Raw genomic sequence first — 22,649 nt, forward strand, 5'->3', positions numbered from 1 at the left:
AATTAGGTCATCAACCTGTCCCTTTAGTGTGCCAATGTAACACCTTAATGCCTGAATAAAATACTTGGGGGGGGGGGGGGGGGGGGGGGAGGAGAGGTAGTGATCATCTACCAGGTCATTATTTGGAGCCCATGTGCTCCATGAGTGCATTGGTTTGGCAGCAAGCAAAAGTTCAGGCCAATGAGCTGTAGGAGGGAGCTGTAGCAATCTCCGACTTCAGTGGGATATAGCTTCAAGTCTATTTGCTGTATCAACAGTGAGGAAACAATATCTTGTGCTTAGTGTACCACCTAGCTCATTTAAATGCATAAAAACCTTAAATACAATTTCATAACCTAAGAGAGATGAAAACACTGACTCCATTGTACTAAAATACACTTTATTAAATACCCAAGTATTTCCCTCTATCATCAAATATATTAACAGGATCTACTCAAATGGATAAATGTACATTTTTTAATGTTAATGTTTAATGTTTTAATGTACATATGTTTGTATTTTTCAGGTCTATTTTTTCTGCAAGGCTTGCATCATGCTGTAACATGTCCAAGTTTTCACAATGTAAAATTAGACAAAGCTCCCAACATTTTATTATAAAACAGTTGTATCAACTGCTTTTGCATGTCTACAGATCTTCAGCATCTTTTTCTAACTGAGGAGGTGTGAATTTATGTGAGTTTTAGGTATCTCACTCTCTCTCTCTGAATGATTAGCATCTCATGACCAGCATCTTCCCACTTACACCTTCTGTCAAAAATTTTCTATCCTATCGTTTAAAGGCTGAAAGAGAATAAGGATGCATTATCCAGTTTAGGAACAGGCATGTGGCAAACCCTTCTGCAGCTCTGCCACTACCTTTACCATCATTTTTGCTTGCACCTGCAAGTCTCAACTATAAGCCTGTCAGCACAGGGACCTGCCTTACTTGCTCTAGCTGGGGTCCACAAAAGTAAAGAGCTGGATAACTTGGCATTCCAAGTTTCATGCACTACTGCATGCTTTGCTTCAGACTCTCCTGATCTGCTGATAGTTGTACATGGAACTCTGCTGTCTGCTCTACCTTTCATCTTCCCATGAAATTTCACAAAATTAGTTTCCTGCACTAAACCTGAATTTAAGGCTTCTAGTGCTAGAAGCTTAGTGGATAGATGATACACATGGCTGCTCCACTCTCAATGCCCATATTCAACATTTTTTTTTTTTCTTCCCAGAAAATGTGGATAGGTTAATTTTGAGTTGGCAGAAGTTCTGTTGTATTCTGCCAGTACTGTAATTCTGCTACCTCTCCTGCTGGTATCTGTAATTTTACCCTTCCTCTTTGGTTGGTCACTGAAGCTGCTCTGGCTGGGTATCTTTTCCACTTCTTGAAAGCTTCCTTGGGAAGTGGACTCATTTGAAAAATTATGTCTGTTATTTAAGAGATAAGTGGGTTTTTTTTTAATACATATTGAAGAACAAATCTGGAGTGATTATTAAAATTCAAACAGCGAAATATATACATAAGCAACAGCTTGAGTTTAGACAGTAGGCAAACAAGACATTTTCAAGTAGTAGCTCTGCAGCCTTGCTGTTGTTTCCAAATAGTGAGGCAAATAGCTGTGAAAAGACTGAAGGAATTTTAATAACTTTCTACAGCAACTAGCTCATTAGCAATAATGAAAACATGTTTGGGAGGGGTTTATTTGATTATATACGACTATGACAGAACTCTCAAGTCCCAAGAAATCATTTTCAGTGTCAAGGGCTGCCTCATAAGAGTAATACTGTTCTGCTCTTGCAGATTTTACGTAAGATTGTGTGAACTGCAAAATATGCTTCTAAAATGGCTGTTTCCTGTAGGAAACAGGGCAAAAAAATAGCATTTATATAAGGACCTGGAAAGGGATTAATAGCTAGTTATAGTCCTGAACCATTTTCCATTATGTGGGCCCCAGTTTAATTCATTTGTGCCATTACATGGCTGCATGCTTTGACTGTATGTTTGCATGAAAGACTTTTTGCATCATGCAGTTTTAATTGGAAATAATTTTTACATTTCATAGTATAAAATAAGCTAAGAATTAAATGTGTTCTCTGTAGCTAGTCTCTTGACTATGTATGTAAATGGCATCCTCCTGTCATACTGCTCAAGTATTGTCGTCTTTCTACCTCCACAAGACAGCCACCATCTCCTTTGCCATCTTCCCTCCCTTCACACAGCAGTTCTTCCACACTTAAGGCCCCAAGCCTGTTTTCATTCCTACCTACCATGCAAGAACCAGAGATACTTTTGCCTCTCAACTACCTCCACTCAACAGTGGTCTGAACTCATGGTTACTGTACTTGGAGATGAGGAAAGGAAAGCAGTTCAAACAAGTCATCTGTCTTTTACAGTACAGCAAAGCATAGAAACTGCTTGTAGGATGCATCCATTTCAGAAATTGCATGTTAGGCAAGTGAGCCCTCAGCTGTCCTTGCACTGTGCACATAAAGTTCCCTAGTTTGTATTTAATTTATGCTTTTCTCGGATACTGTGTTTATCCCTTCCTAATCATCATTTAATTGTTTATAAATAAATAATCTCTAAACCTTTTTTGAATGTGAAGACTTAAAAATATTTTCTTTTTTTCCTGATTCTGAGCAACTGACCACTCGCTCTGAGTAGAGGTTCTGTCATGCTGACTAGCAGTGTGCTGCCAGTGACTTAAACAGAACTGTTTTGCTAAGTAAACTGCTACCTAACTGGGAGACAGAATGCCAGAGTCCAGTTTTACATATCCTGAATACACACTTTCACCAAAAAAGGAATGAAGTTAAACTGTGTAATTAAAGAAATTAGCATATTTGCTGAAAGCAATGGAAAGGGACAACTGGTCTATTTAAACTCCAGAAATAAACCAAAAAGAAAGGATACAACCCTCATTATGGATTCAGTGAAAATCAGCTGTTACTGATACAATGACTATCCATTGTCAGCCCTTTGCTGATCAACCTTCCCCACAGAAGACAGTAGACTGCTCAATAATTTCTTGAATATGTGACTTTGCCAGGTGGGCTCCAGGGAGAAGGCGCTTCATCCACAAGGACAACCTTGAGCTTCTTTTGCTTCTTCTCAAGCTGCTCTTTCCTTTCTTTCTTTTCCTGAGAATAAAAAGCTGTGTCAAAAAAACTCCACCAATGGAAGAACTGTTATTATTGTTATAACTTCTGGTTTTACACAAGAAAGGTAACAGGCAATGAGGATTTGCCTTTTGGCACTTATAGCATCCCTTTTAGGGATATCATCCTGTGCAATACAACATAAAGACTACGCATTTGCTGTCCTTTAGGATTAAGGTGACTGTTTCAAGGATGAGCTGTTTTTGTGCACACAAAAAAAACAAACATCAAACAAAAATCAAACAAAAAGCACACCAGAACCCATAACAGACTAAGTAATGTATTTGTTTTGGATATAATTATTTTCATCATAATTCTTCAAACTCTAGTTCCTTTAAGAGGGTACCTAGATCACAATGCTAAATATGTTGTTCTCATTACATTGTTTGATAATTTGTGTAGCTTTCTGTATTTACTAAGTCACACTTGCCATATGCTAGAATAAATCAGGAAGTAAACAATTAATTATAAACAAATCTCTAATTTATGTTATTAAGCACTGTAAGGGTCTGATGACATTTTCTGTTTCGAACAGCACTGGGCAGTTAGGACGATGAAGGATAAGCAAAATACTTGCAGTATTCTTTTTGTGTCTGATTACTGATTTTCAGGAGACCCATTATTCAAAATAATTTGCAATTATTTACAATTATTTTTGAATTTTTAGATGGACCGTTCTATACAAAATAAGTATTCTTCTTCATAAAGATGCCTGCCATTTTGTAACTACGTGCACCAGTATCTGAGGGTGCATCTGCATTAGCAATTTAGTGCACTGGAGGGTTCTTTGTAGGTGCAAATTTGCCTTATGTCATACTTGGAGGCCTGTGATACACAGCCTGAGCCCACCACTTCAAGTAGTTTCTTTCTTGGAAGCTTGGAGTAGTTTCTCTCTTGGTGGCACCAAGGTTGACACAATGCAGCAGAGCATCACCTGGAGCGCTCCATGTGACAGGTGGGTAAAAGGGCCTTGAGCAGCCAGCTTTCTGCGTGTGAACAGTGCTTGCCTAGGACCAGAAGTGGCACAAACACTGTTGTTGGTAAAGATGCAATGTGGACATACAGTCTTAGAACCACAGTGTGTGCCAAATCCAGCTATGGTCCTTGCCTCTTTAGGACCGCACCAGACAGTATTTTTAGGTGCCCTAGAACTCTTGTATTTTCACATGTACAAACTGCATTCCAGTACTGTTCCTTGAAGGGGAATCCTTAAGATAACCGGCACTCTCAGATAACCCATGGTCCTATCCCTCTGAGGGACACTGTATCTCCAGAAAATTGCCAAGATCTTAGCTGTGTCTGCCTGTTATTCATAAGTGAGAAGAGAAATAAGCTTACTGCAGCTAAGGGAACAGACTGGCAAATCGGGGGAGATGTGTCATTGTAAAAGGGGGAGCTTGAGTGCCAATTTTTCCTTGTATTACATGCATACACTATTCAGACTGTACTAATACTAGTTTTACATGTGATATATAAAACAAAGTGCAACACACATCTGAAACATTAACCCTATCAGGTCTTTGTTAACATAAACCAGAAGATCCAGTTCAGTTATGAGTGTCTAAACTGGCTAAGCAAGCATACAACTACTTCATGCTGTAGTAGTAAAGCTAATTATAAGCAGGGTGAGGTTTGCATGGAGAAGTAATGTCTTTTATTAAAACAAGTGATGCTGTACTTCAGTAGTAGTCTAATAGTTAACAGTTAATAGTAACAGTCTAATAAAAGATACCATCTCCCCCTATAAACTCTTATCTTCCTTGATTACATAAAATAATCAAGACAAATTGGCCTCAGGTAGCACTGCAAGATCCTCACTTTTCATCTCTATCATCCTTCACTTTTGTCGTCTTCATTCTTTCATACAAATCTTCCGTAGATGAACACAACTAGTGGCTTTGGGTCTTCAGAACAAGTTCAAGGTACTACTTTGGAAATTTTTAAAGGGAATAGGTCAGTGCCCTAAGGGGGAAAGGAATCTGCACTGCCAGTATTATTTTTCAAAAATGAGGACATGTGCAAGCAGTATAGATGAGCTTTGGATGAATATGTGCTCTATAATGGAACACCTATATGATTCATGTTCCTATTTGGAGTATTTGCACATATTCTGCAAATTTATTTTTACAAAAATTTAGTCATATTCTGCCATTCTTAGAATATGAATCTGTATTTGGCATTTAAAAGAGGGACTTACTGTGGTAGTATTGCCAATAACTTGAGAAACTGTGTGTTACAAAGAAGTGTGCATATTTTTTGTTTATAAAGCACTCTTCTACTGGATACATGTTGCACAGTATATTCATGTTTGAATATTCCAAACCAAAAATAAAGCGTACGCCCAGGAAGAGAGTGCAAGTTGCTTTAGACTTTTTAATCATGTCACAATTCTGAATGTTTGGGTTTAAAGCCCCAATTTTCATGAATGAATCCCAATGCTAAGCAAATAGTCTTGGTTTAATTTAACTGGGTTTTAAAAGATTAAATTTGACAGGAAGCCACACTAACTTCTTCCCTACCTCCCMCACACAAAGCTTTTTATGTACTAGCCCTGACCACAGTTCACCTATCTGATCGAAGTCTTCCCTAAGATAATAAACAAGAGAGTACGCGCACAAATGTGAAAAGTGTAGCAAAAATGATGAAAGAGGAAAACAACAACTGTAGCTTATCATACACTAGATAACTTCCTGGCTTGGCCTCTCCATGGAGGTTTCCTACTCAATAGCCTGGTAAGACGAATAAGTTTTTCACTTAAAAAATCCTGAGAAGTTGACATTCTTTAGCAGTATGACTGCTACATAATAATTGAATTTTAGATAGTACAGAAGCCTTAGAACATTTAAGAGGAATAATAATAACAGCCATACTTCTAACATATTGCAATGCCAGGAGATTAAAATTCCAATATAGAAAGTATTTTCAGATAGATCTTATTAAACCGTATGAAATGAATAATTCACATCAGCTGTTTCTAACTCAGAAAAGCAACAAATCCATGAGACTCATCCAGTACAACTTACATTCATTTCCTGATGTTTTTAATAGCTTTAGAATGTCAAAAATAGGTATTGGTCATGCTCAACCTCAAGCTAAAGTTTAAACTTTTTATAGGCTGTGTAACCTTACTATATTGATTTTTTGAAGAATTATAAATCTGAAAGAATGCACAATGCAGCCTTACTTGTCATTGACATGTACCAGGTTAACAATTACCACATATAAAGAAGAACGTTAACAGATAACTAGGATACTAACATTTTTTCTAGGTTCTTACAAAAAAACAGATTAACATCTCAAAAATAACAGAAACTAAGTTGAACTGGTGGTATAAACTCTCTGCATGTTTTTTCTCCACATTCCACTCCACAGAATAGGTGCATGTCAATGACAACTGTCAGGCAGTGGTATGCATTAAGTAAAAAGTGGTGATTTATCAAGTATTACTTCTAGATTGGCTGGAAGAGTGCTTGGTGAATAGCAAGAGACAAATACTATGAAAGAACTCCCTCCCCGCTCCCCCCAAAAAATCAGAAGCTTAAATTTACCAGACTGAAGTACCTCAGCTTGAGCTTATCCTTTTTATGTTTGTATTTTACAAGTGTTAATAACCTTTTTCAGAGAATTTATTTTCATGCCTTAAAAAGGCACTACACTATGCACTTATGTTATCAAACATTCACACAATGACCTCTAAAAGCATAAACAACACAATTTCCATTAACATAAAAGTAGAATGTTATATTTTACAAGTACTATGGGGAGATTTTTAAAATTCTATTTTACCCACACATTATGGCCAACATCTGCTTCTGGAAAGTGGAGGATTAATTCACACATTTATTTCTATTTACTGTTAATGAAAATATACTAGAATTCTTCACTATATTCGCTATATTCCACTATTCTTCACTATACTAAAATTCTACTATGCTACTCCTACTTTGATAATATTCCTCTTCAAAGAAAAATCCTCTTACTCAAATACACTTAAAAGCCTTCCACAATTCTGCCCTCTCAGATCTGACACCCATTGATCTACTCATATGCAAATATCATCTTAGCTCCCTTGATAATAAATTGACAACTTGACTTACACAAGTGTTTCTCTTCTTCAGTTTACTGAAAGTACATATTTTCTCTATTACTATACAAAGTGAAATATTATTCTGGCCAAAGAACATGATGAACAGATGCTTGATATACTGTTTCAAATAAGGGCACATTAGCTGCAGAAAAGGACACAATCTTAGAAAGTAAGAGTGTGAAGACTTGGCATGGGAGATGTAGGCGAACCTTTCTTTTCAGGATGAACATTCCCACTTTCACATGGACACAGAAAAAGAGATAATTTTAGAGATACCTCTGCCAACCAATTTGGTACCTATCACATCCTCCAACATCTGCTTATTTTTTAAACTGCTCCTCCCATTCAGGCATGTGTACGTCCATTTAGATCTGGTTATTCCCCCTGCTACTAAAATTTACACTTTATTAATAATCTCACTGAAGTGAAGTTGTGATGACCTAGCGAATCTATATACAATTTGAACAGGGGAGTCTCTGTTAGGCAACAGATTTCATTCCTGAAAAAAGGGTTTTCTTCCCCCTTCATATGGAGTCCAAAGCAAGAAGGAAGTCAAATGCACAATGACAGGCAACATTCATGCTTTGGTATGACAAAGCAAACTGAGGATAGTCTTTGTAAGCAGAGCACACCTAGGCAAAGTGCTAGCACAGCACTTAAAGCACAGTACTTCTTTCTTTGGGAATCAGAAATGTTAAATAAGGAAGAAATAATCTAAGATTGGATATTGATCATTGGACAAAACTGAGCTGGAAATCACTTTACAAAGGGGACCAGAGAAAACAGTTCTCACCAATGACTACAGAAATCAAAGGCATTCCAACAGGGGATCAGGTCAAATAAGGTCTTAAAAGACTCAAGCCTAAGACCAAAAAGGCTTGAGAAGAAAGAAAAAGGAAAATATGCGTAGGCTGCTACTGTTTTAGGTAACTGCACATTTTCTGAGTTAGCAAAGTAAAAGATGATTTTTCTTTTAAAATCTGTCCCAAACTTGTATGTCTCTGCCTCAGTTCTCATCCATCCCTGCAGAACAAACAGAAAGCCCACTAGAGGCTCTGGAAAACGATTCTTCTAAGCTCTTGACAGTACAAATGAATCTTAGTAAGGGCCTTCAGCTAGCTAGGTTGCAAGATCCCATTTGTATGAAAGGCAACAGAAACCTTATATACAGGAGGTGTGCCAGAAATTGCAAGGAAGAGAGACAACAGAAGAAACACACTCAAACCCAGAAAACCTCGAAAGCTACTATGATGAATGACTCCATAATGGGTAAAAGATGAAAAACTTCATTTTTTCTTTACCTCACAAGTCACAGGTCTTTGAGAAAGCAGTATATGCTAAGTATATTAGCAATCTCTCTTCTAGTTTGCCTGTCTATAGCAAGGAGAAAATACTGCATTATTGTTGGGACTAGACTACTAGATTAGTTTACTGCTTCACAACTGGGAATAAAGTATGCTGTTGCAGAAATAATAAAATTGGGAGCACAAGAGTTCAACTCTTTCTAGTGAATGGAAATAATCTCAAACCTCAATATAACCGCTTTAACCTATTTTAAGGTATTGAATTCTCCACTCTAAATATTTCCTTGAATATAAACGCCCTCACTTCTGCAGTTGGTGCTACTGCTAGGCTTTGCTGGTTCTGTGCTGTGGTGAGCTGACCCTTCAGAGATGGCTATTCCTGACATGGAATGGGAAAAAAGATGACTGACTATGAAACTTAAAACTCAATAGTGCATGGGTAGGGAAGATATATTTTCCATATATGCTAATTATCAGGCACACTGTACTTTACCATCATTTTGCTCAAGAACCTTTGGGAACTAGTTACATAATACTGCCATCATCTGGTCTCTTTCCTAAAAACTTGAAAAAACTTGAAGATTACAATACAAAAGTATAAACACTCATTCCTACTCATTAACCTTTTTGGTTTTGACAAAGTGCATAAAAAATATTTACCAGCCATCTTTCATATTCTTCCATAGCCCTTTTATCTTTTTCTTCTTTCTTCACCTGTTGCATTTCTTGCTTTCTTCTCTCTAGGATTTTTTCTACTTTCTTTTGTTTTATACATTCCTCCTTTTTTTCATTCCTGTATGACAGAGAAGAACAGGAGACCATCACTTAACAGGCTAAATGCTGCATCTCTGACTGATTAACCAGAGTAGAGTGAGAAGAGATTTTTTATGCATTTGATAACAGATTAAGAATATATTAGAAAGAAAGCTTATAAAATCTTCAAAGTCTATCTTGACATATTATGCCACCAAGGTATACATGAACCTACTGTCCTATCTACTACAGCATCATCTTTTCTGTACTACTCTCCCCCTCATTTTGTATCATATAAAATTTAGATTTAAAAGTAAGCTGTGCATGCTCTCTGAAATCTGGACTTGTAAAACTAAAAAAGAATTCCTCCAGCAGACACATCCGTCTGCTTCTGAATACGCCTAGGTTCATATATTGTATTGCACAGAGCACAAATAAAACCTTAAGAAAGGTTTACCTTCCTTCCTATGGCTTAGTATTGAATTATGAAACTAATCACATAGACATTACATTACTCAATGAATCTTACTTCTAACTTGCAATATCTGTGCCTGGGCTTAGTCAGTGGCCTTTTGGGGAAGAAAGCATTTAAGTTACAAAACTGAAAGGGGCTGGACAGCTTGTTCTCATTGTTATGTTTGTTCTCCCTTGAGAGCGAAAAGCCTGATCCCAAGTATGTCATGTTCTCCCAATCACAAGCACATGAAGCACTCACAGAAGATCTAGTGCATTTAAGCAAAGGTTTGGGAAATTATTTTAGTCCAAAACCCAATGTGATAATACCATTTTTCAACTGCAGACATGCTGTCTCTCTTCTTTTCTGCAACAAGTTCCTCTTCCTTTTTCTTCCTGATTCTTTCAGACTGTTTCTCCTTTCTACTTAGCTCTCTCAAGTATTCTACTTTCCTTTCTTTCCATTTTTCGAATGCCTAAAGAAAACAGATTCATTAGCACTCTTACCCCTCATCTTTTTGTCGATACTCTCCTTGCTTATTCTGTTACTATTTTTTATATTTCTACACATTCCAATTTTGAAATAGTTGTTTGCAGCATTGCTCAGAAGCTGATATCACTATATAAAAAGGATTAAATTATTTTTCCCAGAAAGTAATACAGTTCTTTGTAAATGTATTTATATGGAGTTTATTTTACATTCAACTCATAAAATTGAAATATGGAAAACTGCCTATTTGTGTGAAAATCTAATCATTACACATTTCCAACACAGAACAGAATCTACTGTGAGCTTTTCTCAAAAATGAACCATGTTCAGATTTTAGAATCTAGTTTATTTCCATCTCTTGCTGGATTAATCAAAATTGTTCTCAACAATTTCCTGAACAATATCTGAGATTTATTTATTTATTTATTTCACATTACCTTCTGTGCTGCTTCTCTTTTCTCCTCATCCTGTTCTGCCACTCTCTTTTTCTCAAGTTCCTCCAGCTTCCTTTTTTCATTTAATTTCTTTGCTTCTCTTTCTTTCATTGCCTTCCAGGCTTCAAAAGATGCAATTGCTTCCTCTCTTTTAACAGCTTCTTTCTGGATTGAAAATAATAGTCTATATTTAAATACACTTAGATATTCTTAAATATAAAATATATAACTATAACTGAAAATGTATGCTTTAAACTCATTCTCAAATGAAGCATTTGAGCAACAAAGAAAAGGAAAGGGATTTACAGACAACATTACAAACAATACTCAAAATTAGATATGAACAGAATTTTTTTTCCTTCTTTGCTCAGTCTTAGTTTAAGGCTCAAATGATGCAATCGACTTCTGGAATATGTGTGTAAAAGAATATGAAATACAGGAAAATAATGAGGGATATTTAATACTTAAAAGCCGAATCTAAGAATTGCGTATGTACTGTTCAAACTACAGTCCTCTGTAGATTACATCTCTTGAGATGGCAATTTTCTGACAGATAACAAGTTAAAACTTCACAGCTAAAGAAAGAGCATTCCAAGGTCTTTATAAACAAACTTGAAAAATCAATCCAAGCAGCACACTTTTAACATACCTGACAAATGTGTATGGAAACCTTAGCCATACACCCCTCGCAACCATAAGAATTAGGACACACCACTTAGTGTTTCAGCTCACCTTGAGCTATTTAGAAAAAAAACCCAGAAACCTTACAGTGGCAAGGTGACATAATTAGGCAGAAAGCAGTGCACATCCTCAATCAAGAAAGAGAGGATTTTTTCCTAATACACAACAACAAATATGTTGATGACATTACTTCAAAGAGTTACAGTCTGCTTCTCTTAAAACAAGAATGTAAACAAACCTTTTCAGTATTGTTCCTGAGATTTTCAGCTTGTTTCTTTTTAATTCTCTTTAATTCCAGTAGAAAGACTCTTTTCTTTTCCAACCAGTCCTGGAAGAATCATCAGAAGACTTCTATACTTCAAAAGTCTTTTTAAGCGATAACTAAAGTGCCAACAAAACAACTAAATATTATTAAAGCAGCACCAATATAATGACCACCAAAAATACTCTTACTTTTTCCATGTGCTACTTAAAAAATTATCCCATATGGAAAAAAAAGTTTTGATTCAAATCACATTATTCTGAGGATCTTCAGCACACAAATATTTTAATCAAAAAAGTCAGAAGTTTTAAAATTACAGTTATAAAAATTAAAAAGTTCAAGGATCTTTTTTAAAAAAAAAAGAAGAATGGAATAACAATTCTTGCTAACTGGGATATAGGAATATTGTTTAGATTCATTGCGTCTCCTGCTAATAACTACACTTAAACAGAATAAAATCCAACTGGGAAGAGTGAAACTACAAGCATCCATAAAGTGCTGCAAGCCATCTGCAGAATCAGGGTCAAATTTTCATGGTTTACTTATGTGTTTCGCAAGGTGCTTAAAGATAAAGTGTCTTAAATTAAACCTATTTTACCATTAAAAATTATGGAAACAAAATAAACATGGATTTTAGGTTCTATATTTTGTTTTAGAATTATAACAGTATCACAAACACATATAAATATGAGCAGTATTTGTAAATGAATGCAGTTTTTTCCTCACATAGATTAGTAGTAAAAATCTGTTGGAACCCAGGTATTAATTATAACAAAATTGTATGCAGAATCCACACAGATTATCCTTCTGGAGAGAATACTAAACTCTTCTAAATGAAACTTTTCATTTTTCATAAATGCCATTTGAAGAGGACATACCAGGAAAAGGAACTTCAAACTACACACTTATTTTTATTAAGTAAAAATAGAAATAAAGGAAACTACCTTATGTGTCTGARAACAGTCTGACACAACTATATATTATGAACCACAGTATATCCCTCTCATATAACTTTTTAGTTCATAATTTGATGAAAAGGCGTGGTCAAATAAAAGGATTTTTACACCTCTAAGTATATGCAAATAATATACTCAGAGATACCGATTTAAAAAAAGTAAGAGGTGGTGACTCCTCTGAGAGGACCTTTCTATGCATAGTTTGGTTTCATTAAGGTTTACCTGGTAAACAGCTGCTCGTAAACTGTCTGCTTTGCCAGTTTCTGCACTGTACTTCTGCAAGTGCTTATCTTCCAACACCTTTAATGTTCCCAAGTATTGGGGTGAAACAGCAGTAGATGAAAGAACAGCTTTCACATTTTTCTTTAAGTGGGAAAAATACAGAGACCTATAAAGATACCACAACAAACACAGTGAAATGATCTTTTCATTTATTGTAGTTGATACCAAGTAGTGTTCCTTTTTATTCAGTGTATACCAAAAGTTATTGTAATTCTGCTTTTACATGCTCTTGATTGGGGATAGGGGAGAAGCAGAGGAGGAAAAAGCCTGTTTTCTTCTGAAGAGCTTATTACTGGCAAAACAAGCCATTGCACAACATACTCAGCCCAAGAAAGTTTACAAGTTCCTTATACTTTCATATACAAATCAGCTTAAAAACTCTAAAGGCACCAAGGACAGCATTCACTGGTGGATCCAGTAGCAAACGCTCATCATAGACTTTGGTAAAAGGCTTGGTGTCTGATCTGATAGAAGAGATAATGAGCAGGGGTTATCATAACATGCCACATTTACTAGGGTGTTTTCTACATGCAGTCAAGAGGTTGTCAGCAATGAAGAAAATGCTGACAGAAAATGAGAGAAAACCAGCATTCTGAGGGTACTTACATGTATTTTATGCTTTGGAACTGTGGACTGTGATATATAGTATCTTTCTCTTACCTGCCAGGTGAAGATGCTTTCATTTTTTGTGGAATTGTCTCCTTAGTTTCACTTTGTTTCTAAGAAATACAAAAAGAAAAAATATAAGGAGCATCAAGTAACAGAACTAGATCAGGAATACAGAGAATTTACGAGCTAACAAGAATGTTAAATGCATATGCAAAAAAGTCAATCTAATATAGAAAGGGTACGGTAAGTGCACAGTAAGGAAGTAAACAACTTTCACAATGTGTGTATCTTTTTGGAATGGCACTTAAAAACCTTTCTTTATATTACCTAGAAATACTGTCTATAGTCTAGAAATACAAAGGGATAAAAAGAACCCAAACAGACAGCGGTTCTCCTGTTAGTATAAGAGCATTCTTTTAATTGTTTTTGTTTTTTTTTAATATTTAGCTTTAGCAGTTAGATATATCTACATATTTTCTTTCTTATGATAAGGCATGAAGTGCACTGCATCTTATGCATTACTCCAGTCGCACCATGGACTCCACCCTCTGGAATATATACTGCTCATTTCAATTCAGCTGATCTCAAAATAGAGATTTGACATTTTCCTTTGGATAATGATATTCATTAAGAATGGAAAACACAGATTTCAATACCTTTAGCTGTTTTAAATATTTGTGTAATAGGTATTCCCTAAATCTTCCTTAAAACTATTGATAATTTATAAGAGCATCAGCTCCAGAAGCTGGAAATGGTCACCTGTACATGTACCAGAATTCTACATATGTAAGATACCAACAGTAAATTTCACTACAAAACTTTTTACTGCACTTCTAGGACATTGTTCTAAGCAATAGTAAAAATGCATATGAAAGATACCTTGTCAAAGTCCTTTGAAGTGTTCTTTACCTCCACATGTTCAGATTTATCATCCATTGACACCTCCTGTATCGTATCAGTTACTATTTGCCCTTCCACAATTTGCACCTTTCTTTCTGAACTGTCATCTGTTGACTTCTCTAATTTCCTTGTTTTCTCATACCCTGTGGTCATCATTTTTTCTATCACAGAAGGGGATTTTCTGGTATTATCCTCCAGTTTCAAATCACTGATGCTGATATTCTCTCTCTGATCTTGATCTAACAGGAGAAAAACAGATTAAGAGGACACGCTCACTTAGGCAATATATAAATGAGAATTTCATAGTTTCTTAGTATTGTTATGTTTGTACTAAAAAATATGTTATGGAACTAAATTTGATATACGATAATGCATTTTCTGTCTATTTTCTTCTAAAGAACTATGTGGACTAAAGACAGGAGTATTCACTTGTGATATATTTAAATGTAACACAGGAGTAGCAAATACATTTTAAAAAATGTTATAGAATCTAAAGCCATGACAAAGACAAAACTTGCTGGCTGCCTCACCACCCAAACACAGTTCTAGTGCAAAAAGCAAAAGCAAAAAACCATTCCAATCATAGCAAGAACTATTCTGACATCTAGTGAATTATTACCAAAATTTGGATGAATGGGAAACAAATGAATCTCATTACCTGACCATATTTCTGATTCAAATATATTTGCAGTATGACAATTCAGGTGAAAAACCATTCTTCTGGTGTGATGTTTTTGGGGGATGTGGGACACAAAAGGAAATAACGGAAAGATGTTGGGGTGGAGATTTAAACAAAATAAAACCTTACCTCAATTTAAACATAGGCTTAAAGTGGCCAGTTACAAACCACTTTATTAATAATACTTAAAAACCCTTTTTATCTGATTTGAACTGTCATTAATATAGAGATCTAAATTTGCAAAGCAGTTTAGACACAAACCAAGAAAGGCCATGGTAAATTCCAAATGACATTTTTTGGTGATAATTGGTGACAATGTCAAAAATTTAACCTAGATTGACAATGATGAAGATAAGTTCAGGGTGACAGAATTCTGAATTTATGTGAATCATTTTCTATATTCTGTTGATACATAAACTTTTCATATTTTACTTTACACCTATTAGATTGTGCAACTGTATCGAAGTTGTAGGCATTAGAAACAGTACAACTGTAATTAAGCGGCAACACTTAGTGCACATAACACTGGCAACAGCTGATTTACTGCTGACTAGTAGTGATTTGTAGCATGAACTTCATGGAACTTCACCTGCAAGTCAATTTAGCTGTTTGCAAAACATACTAATCACCCCATGGTTAGCTGAAAAGTGCCACATAAAACATGTAAGTGTTATTATTGTAGTTTCTTCTTCACCAGTTTGAACTATAAAAGTTTGATCAGTTTGTATCACTCTGGTTGAAATCCTTTCACATGCACACTTCTGCATCAAATTTAAATACCTACTCTTCTTTTCCAGTCTCTTCTCTGCCACTTTTGTGGCAGACTCCATATCGTTGCTTCATGTTCTCCTTTGCCCTGACACCATCTCTTCTATCATTCCCTTTCTCCTATGCTGTCCGTGCACATGGAGTATCTACCCATTCCTGTACACTAAAGCTCACATCCTTTTCCCTGTACCCCCAAATCTCTCCTCAAGTGTTGCTTCATTAACAATGCTCAAAAGCATCAAGCTATACCAAATGCATTCTCTATTTCAAAGTATCAGCAAAACAGAAAAAAGAACTGAAATTAAACACAGATCCAAGTGTATTTGTTATTCACTACTTGGTATACTCTGCCTGATTTTTCAACTTTTGTTCACCTTTCTACAGTACTGCAGGCCAAGTCCTATCTCATACCTAATTAGGCTGTATTTTACAGACATTACACAGGCCATTCCAACAGCATTTTTCTCCCTGTATCTGACAGTATAAATTACGTACCTGTTCCAATCTAACATGCTGCTAAGTACCCACAGCACGATTCCCTTAGCAAACAGAAAAGGTGTCTAACAGTCTATTCCAACAGTTTTCATTCTGTGGTCCATGGATTATTTCTAACAGGTCTCAAAAAGGAGAACTAAGAAAGGCATGTTCAATGGATACTGCTCAGAGGTCCAGAGATTTACACGTCTGCACACCTTCTAAAAATTGTTAAGGATTCACAAATCCAGAAAAATAAAAAAATGCTAGTCTACTCAGTTTGTATTAAACTTTGTGCCTCGAAAAGATGCAGGAAGAAGAGAAAGATTTGCCCGAGTCACGTTGACTGCAAAAGAAAAAAGGAAATTTAAATGACTGGTTTTAAATCTCAAAGGTGCTTAGACAATGATGCATATACTTGACACAAGTTAAAGTACAAACTCACTTCCTGAACTTTAATCTGTTTCTCTTCATTCCTGGACCCAACTTCTAAATAGCTGGGATTATACTGTACTTGGAAACAACTGCAAAAAAATGGCTGGGCCCTTCTCAGAAGTACAGTAGAAGGAGACACAGAAGGCAAGAGAAGGATATTGAAATAGGTTAGAAAGGAAATTAAGAACACCACTGACTTCAAAAAGACTTGTATTAGACCTTTAAATGATACTTAGGTATAAACAATAACATTATTTATCTGGTTGTACACATCCAAGTTATACCTTTTACACGTGGTGCATCTCCAGGCATCAGTAAATTGGAGTCTCCAGATCTTTTATTATGGGAAACAAAATGAATGGAAAGTGGTGGTAAAGTACCTTCTAGCCATTGACCCTTAGACCAGAAAGTGACAAATAAACAAGTGAACAATTCATAACAAATCAGAATTATTTAACTTGACTTTAAAATACACTGATAAAATATTTGTTTAGAACTAAGAGAAGTATAATTACTGTTTTACATTCACAGAAATAAAACAAAATGAGCACACTTCTAAAAGGGTGAAAAATATCACCAGGATGAAATCCTGTTTCCAGTTAGAAGGAAAAAGAACGACATTCTCTAACTTGCCCCTCACCATAAGAATGGTATTGGGAAAGACATTTGCTCCCACTCTTATTTTTCTTATGGAAAATGTTATTAGCTAAATAAAAGATAGTTTCAAAGTTTTCTAATGTACATGGTAAAAATATACACATATACTCTCCATTCTTGCTCTTACTTCAGGATCAGGGCTTTCAGCAAACATTTTTTTCTCAGGTGTTGCATTCAGACTAGTTAGGTATGATGGTGCTGAAAATGAGGACAATTCATTTCTGGAAGTTTTTTTTTCTTCTGACCTATTAAGGTCATTGTCTTCCACAGGACCACTTTTTCTCAACAGACTTCTTGGTTGAGGTGATGGTTTATAACAGTCATCTAATGAAGGAATGCTGATATTCTCAGCTGAAAATGAATATTATAGTTTTGGTTATGGCTAATTAAAGACATTTGAGTCTGGAACACTATTTTGTCAAGTTAGATTCAACTATTTTCAGTTAAACCTGTCATCTGTAAACAGGCTGTAAGTTTAATCAAAGTTTTTAAGCTTCTAAAATAACCTCTAGATAGACTTAAGCTTATTTTTTCATTTATCATTATCTCTGTGCATATATAGATACTACACTCTAGGAACTTATCTGCCATTAAAAAGACAGTTACCAAGTTCTCATAAATATATAAGAGAAAGCATATATTTACAGATAGCACTGTTATAAGAACACCTTTTTTGTCATTCTGCTTTACTCCCTTTACCTACTAGAGCAGATAAAAAGTCTGCCTCTCTATGCAGAGTGCAGAGCAGAATAACCCTGTGTAGAAACAGACATCATGCAAAATGTGGTCCAAGAGGCAGACTCTCAGTTTCTATCTAGCTTCCTCACTGATATCTCCATTCCTTCTGTAATTCAGTCACTCTGAGCAGCAGAACTACTACAGAACAGTTTCTCACAGGGCTCTGCGAGTAGGACAGGTTGGACCTTGGTCTTCTAAACCTCCTCCTGTTTAATAACAGTACCTCTCTCATATTTTCTTCTCTCTACCCTGCCACCAAAAAGATCAAGCCATTGTACAGCTTTCTACCTGCCTTTTTCTTTATGTATGCTGATCCCCATAGAAATCTGCATCTAAGTCTGCACATTGCCACAGAAGTACTTCTTATTAAGTCCTAGTTCATACAAACCTATTGCAGGAAACAGAGAATCACTGTGCCAATTTGAAGTCTTATCACAGTACCCATCAAGCATACTCAGCTATGTAAAGTCTAATTATATAATTTCTGGGAAGTTTATAGAATTAAGAGTCCACAACAATATTCCCACAGGTGCACTGATACTTTTTCTATGCAGTAAGTCACAAGAACATCAAAGGAGCAGACAAAGTTGATTAAGCTCTGGTTAGTGACTTCCTCTGTTGGACAGGGATCAAATTATCTGGTATGAGAAAGTTTACAATGGTTGACTACTGAAGGCAATATGCTGGTATCACTGTACTACTTAAATGCACAGGAAAAAAAGAGTATTTAAACTTCTTTTCTGCCAGTCTAAAGCTATGCAGGCATACTGGCCATAGAAGAAAGGTGTCTACACAGCTTTACTGCACATTCAAATACCTAGTGCTTTGGTGCCATCATGTGGCGAGAAAAACTAAAAGTAGTCAATACTTACCACGCACTACCAATTTCCATTGTAATCTTCTATCACTGGTAGTGACCAACCATAAATTTCTCTTAACATAAAACAAAAGACTCATAATGAAAATGGAGCACAGGACAAATTCTCCATGTTTTAGGAATCAGATAAAAGATATGAAGTCCTTTAGACACTTTAGATTTGTAAAAGTGCATATAGTCCATTAGCAAAATTCCTAGTTTTGCTTTCCATATTAAAAAAATGACATTGGATATTCTTATAATTATATTCTTATTATGAAACAGTAAAGTTCTTTTTTATGTGACTAAACTAATCTTTTGAATAGTCATCTCATTCATAAATGTTTTGCTAACAGCTCATTTTCTGAAACCCTATTACACAATTTCAACATTGCATCTGCCAATACAGTGGCCCAGCTTCACTGGTCACAGAAAAGGACCTTTCCACTAAAGGCTGTGGACACTGTGTGAACATGGCTCTTTGTGCCATGCACTTCCAGAGGAGGCAAATCTCTAGCCCTCCCACAGCTTCCATAGAGATGGACTTCCGTAGACATGGAGTTCAAGTACTCAAACAGCTATTTTTCATCTCCTGAAAGGAAWAGGCAGAAAGGAACCTCTTGCTAGTTGACCTACACCTGCTCAGTTTCCCTCCTTGGCAGTTGGAGATTACTAGAAGATGAATTTTTAGAAGAATATTAAGTATACTCTCTGAAGCCAAAGCAGCTGAAATTAGCAAAGAAAATAGCACAAATAACACTTTTAAAATATTGTAATATGCTTACGCAAATAGCAGCAACAATATTTAAGTGCTTTCTTTTCACCTGATGTGGACACATTTCTTATTTTGCGCACCCTTTGCTTTGGTATTGGTTTGTTTTTCTCTTGATTCAGTGTAATCACTTCTCTTTCTTTCTGTAGTTCAGGCATACACAAATCATTACAGTGGTCACTCTCACTATTATCATGTGGTACTTCTTCCGCAGTTGAACACTTCTCATTATTTTTTCCGTCATCATCCTGGGTTTGACTTTCCAAACATTCCTCTTCACTATCCTTTCTGTCATCCCACATGTTTTCATTTTCCAAAATGATTGTTTGCTGAAACTTTTCTTCATGAAATGATAAAGTCAAGTCATCAGCAGCTTCATTTTCCAAAAGAGCTGCTTTTTGTGAAGCATCTTCATCTGAGAGAGAACTCTCAAAAGCAGCTGATTTCTTAGTGTTTTCAAAATCCAATTTACTTTCAGGAAGTTCTTCCACAGTACCTGAAAATAGTACATTACCAACTTTTGTTTGAGATGAATAGAAAAAAATGGGACACAGAAACTGTCTCCTATATTTTAAATGCATTTTTCTTATAACTCTCTCCTGACTTAAATCTCTGATCCTTTTTTTTGCACTTCCTATCTCCCCAAAGCCACCAAACCAGATACTTACTCTGCTTCCTCTCCTGTCATCTGTTTCCCTGGACCCAATGCATAGGAAAGACTTCAAATCTTCATTAGTTAATTCTTATCTGTCATGCAATTTAAATCTCTTCTAAAAATCTATGTCTCCAGTACCATTAGAAGTGGAAGCAAGTTAAGAACAACAAACCTAGGCACATTCTGTTACCAAAATCCTTGCCAGTCATCATCCTCTTATATTTTTTTCACTTCTGCCCCATCTAAAAATGGATTGGAAGATACTCAGATTGGATATACTCTCTGCCCCAATGCTACAGTTCATGTATGTTTAAAAAAATCCACCCTTTTTATCCTCCTGTAGTCTATTATTAGTAATTGACTTTGTTTCAGTGTTTAAACATTCAAGGGAGACGACAAAGGAATGTCACGATAGTTGAGTAACATATTACATGCTGGAGGAGCCTTCTTGTGAAGCTTGCTTGCAAGGGGAAATTAAAGCATCTCACCAACTTTTAAAGGATGTTTCAGGTATTGTGAATAAAAAGCAGGTATTACACAGAGGCAGTCCTTTTAAAAATATATTACGATATTTAAGATCCATATTTCCCTTAGTATGCAAGACCATACCAGGAAGAAGGCAAGCCGCTTGGCCAATCTTATTAGAATAAATATAAATATCACCAAATATTAAATACACCATTACCCAGGAAAAAGTGCCAGCTCAAACATGTTCCTAATGATTTGTCTACACTACCAGGTAGGCAGGCTCTGCAGCTTGTCTTGCAGCCCTAATTCTCTTGATTGTCCAGACTTGGGAAATAATTAAACAGCACCACGGCTCTCTCTCTGCCCATGTGAACTATTTTCATTTAAAGTACCATGAGTTCCTGTTTCATCCAAGGTGTACAGTTAACATATGGCTAAGGAATAAAACTGTGGATCACAACTGTAGGGTGCAGCAAAGACGGTATCTGGTCTACCAGGCAGGCACCACCACTGATGCTATGGGGAATTCAGCTCCTAACTTTGAAGAGCAGGACTGAACGAATGATTTAGGAGTTGTTAAAGTACGAAATCCTGGAATGTTAAATCATATTGATACACAAAGATCCTTTGTAAACCACTAATGATTTAAGAAAGGGAAGAACACAGGAAAAATATTTAATTCTATCTGTCTTACTATTTAACATGCCATCTTCGTCACTCTCAAAGTCATCTGAGTATTCAGCTGTTTGCTGTCTTGCCGCCCGAGCAGAAACTGCATCTTGTAGCTCATCCTGAAATGTTTTCACAAATAACTTTTACACAGAAGGGAAGATTCACTTCTTCAAAGTAAACACTAATTCCCCCCTCCCACAGATAAATAAGTAAAACTCAGCAACAGAGATTAACACATTTAACTGAAAATGCATATGAAGAGTAAGTAAAACAGTGGCATTTCCCCAATTTGTGAATATCAGGCCACCTCTTAAAGTAAAATAAAGTGTTTTCACCTCATCCTCGTCACCCCAATTTTTATCTGGTAGTAAAGCCTGCACATATTAATTTATATTTCTTTTTCATAAGGAACATATCTTACAGGTTCCTCTTCCATTTGTGGAATGGGCACCAGTTGGTCACTGGTGGTCCTTCAGTCCGAGCAACCACAGCTATCCTTGGGGTACCCTGGAGAACAGACAACTCGCGCTGTTCGCATCTGAGAACTACTGTTTCCAGCTTCCTGCAACTGGATATATCTCTCTGTGTCAGGAGAACTCATTTCACAGTTTGAAGGCTTTCTTTGCAACTAGCATACTTGCAGGTGGGCTTTCACTGCGAGGGTGAAGGCTCAGGAGAGCCGAGCGAGCCACCAAGGGCACTCTTGCTATTTTGTGCTCCCTCTTCCACGTATACAGACCCTGACTAAAGGAGTGTCATAAGATCTTGATAATGATTTTATCTACTTATTCTTTCCTTGATGAGCAAGGAAAGGCAGGCCTCCCACGTCAGATGCCCTTAGCTGTGGAAACCTTGGAACAAATGCGGTGCCGTATGATTCCTTGCTCCAGAGCTCACAGCAGTCGGTAGGTCAGGAGCTCTCACGCAGGCTAATAAAACGCACAGAAACTGGATAGCAATGCATGGTTGGTTTTTTTTTCATTAACATCACGATTACGAAGTTCGCCACCACGGAAACCTCCACTTGCACCGAAACGCCGCCGCTGTTTTCCTGTCACGCCGGGGACGGCCCAGCCCTGCCGGCCGCCGCGCTCCCCGGCCCGGCCCCGGCCCCGGCCCCGGCCCC

At 36.4% G+C, this 22,649-nt stretch overlaps 1 protein-coding gene across 1 annotated transcript; it reads right to left on the reverse strand.

Annotated features, from left to right (window-relative positions):
- Positions 1 to 383: 383 nt before the first annotated feature.
- On the reverse strand, positions 384 to 21,959 carry MAP9 (microtubule associated protein 9). Its single transcript, XM_026088254.1, has 13 exons — positions 21,945 to 21,959; positions 21,546 to 21,642; positions 19,742 to 20,224; positions 17,490 to 17,713; positions 16,990 to 17,101; positions 14,329 to 14,588; positions 13,501 to 13,559; positions 12,781 to 12,946; positions 11,579 to 11,668; positions 10,663 to 10,824; positions 10,066 to 10,211; positions 9,190 to 9,322; positions 384 to 3,120 (listed from the first exon to the last, which is right to left on the reverse strand). The coding sequence occupies exons 1-13, from the start codon at positions 21,957 to 21,959 to the stop codon at positions 2,998 to 3,000; spliced, it is 2,070 nt and encodes a 689-aa protein (XP_025944039.1). The 3' UTR covers positions 384 to 2,997.
- Positions 21,960 to 22,649: the final 690 nt, after the last annotated feature.

This window comes from Apteryx rowi, unplaced genomic scaffold (assembly GCF_003343035.1).
Source record: "Apteryx rowi isolate R43461 unplaced genomic scaffold, aptRow1 scaffold_76, whole genome shotgun sequence".
In the NCBI taxonomy this organism is placed as follows: domain Eukaryota; kingdom Metazoa; phylum Chordata; class Aves; order Apterygiformes; family Apterygidae; genus Apteryx; species Apteryx rowi.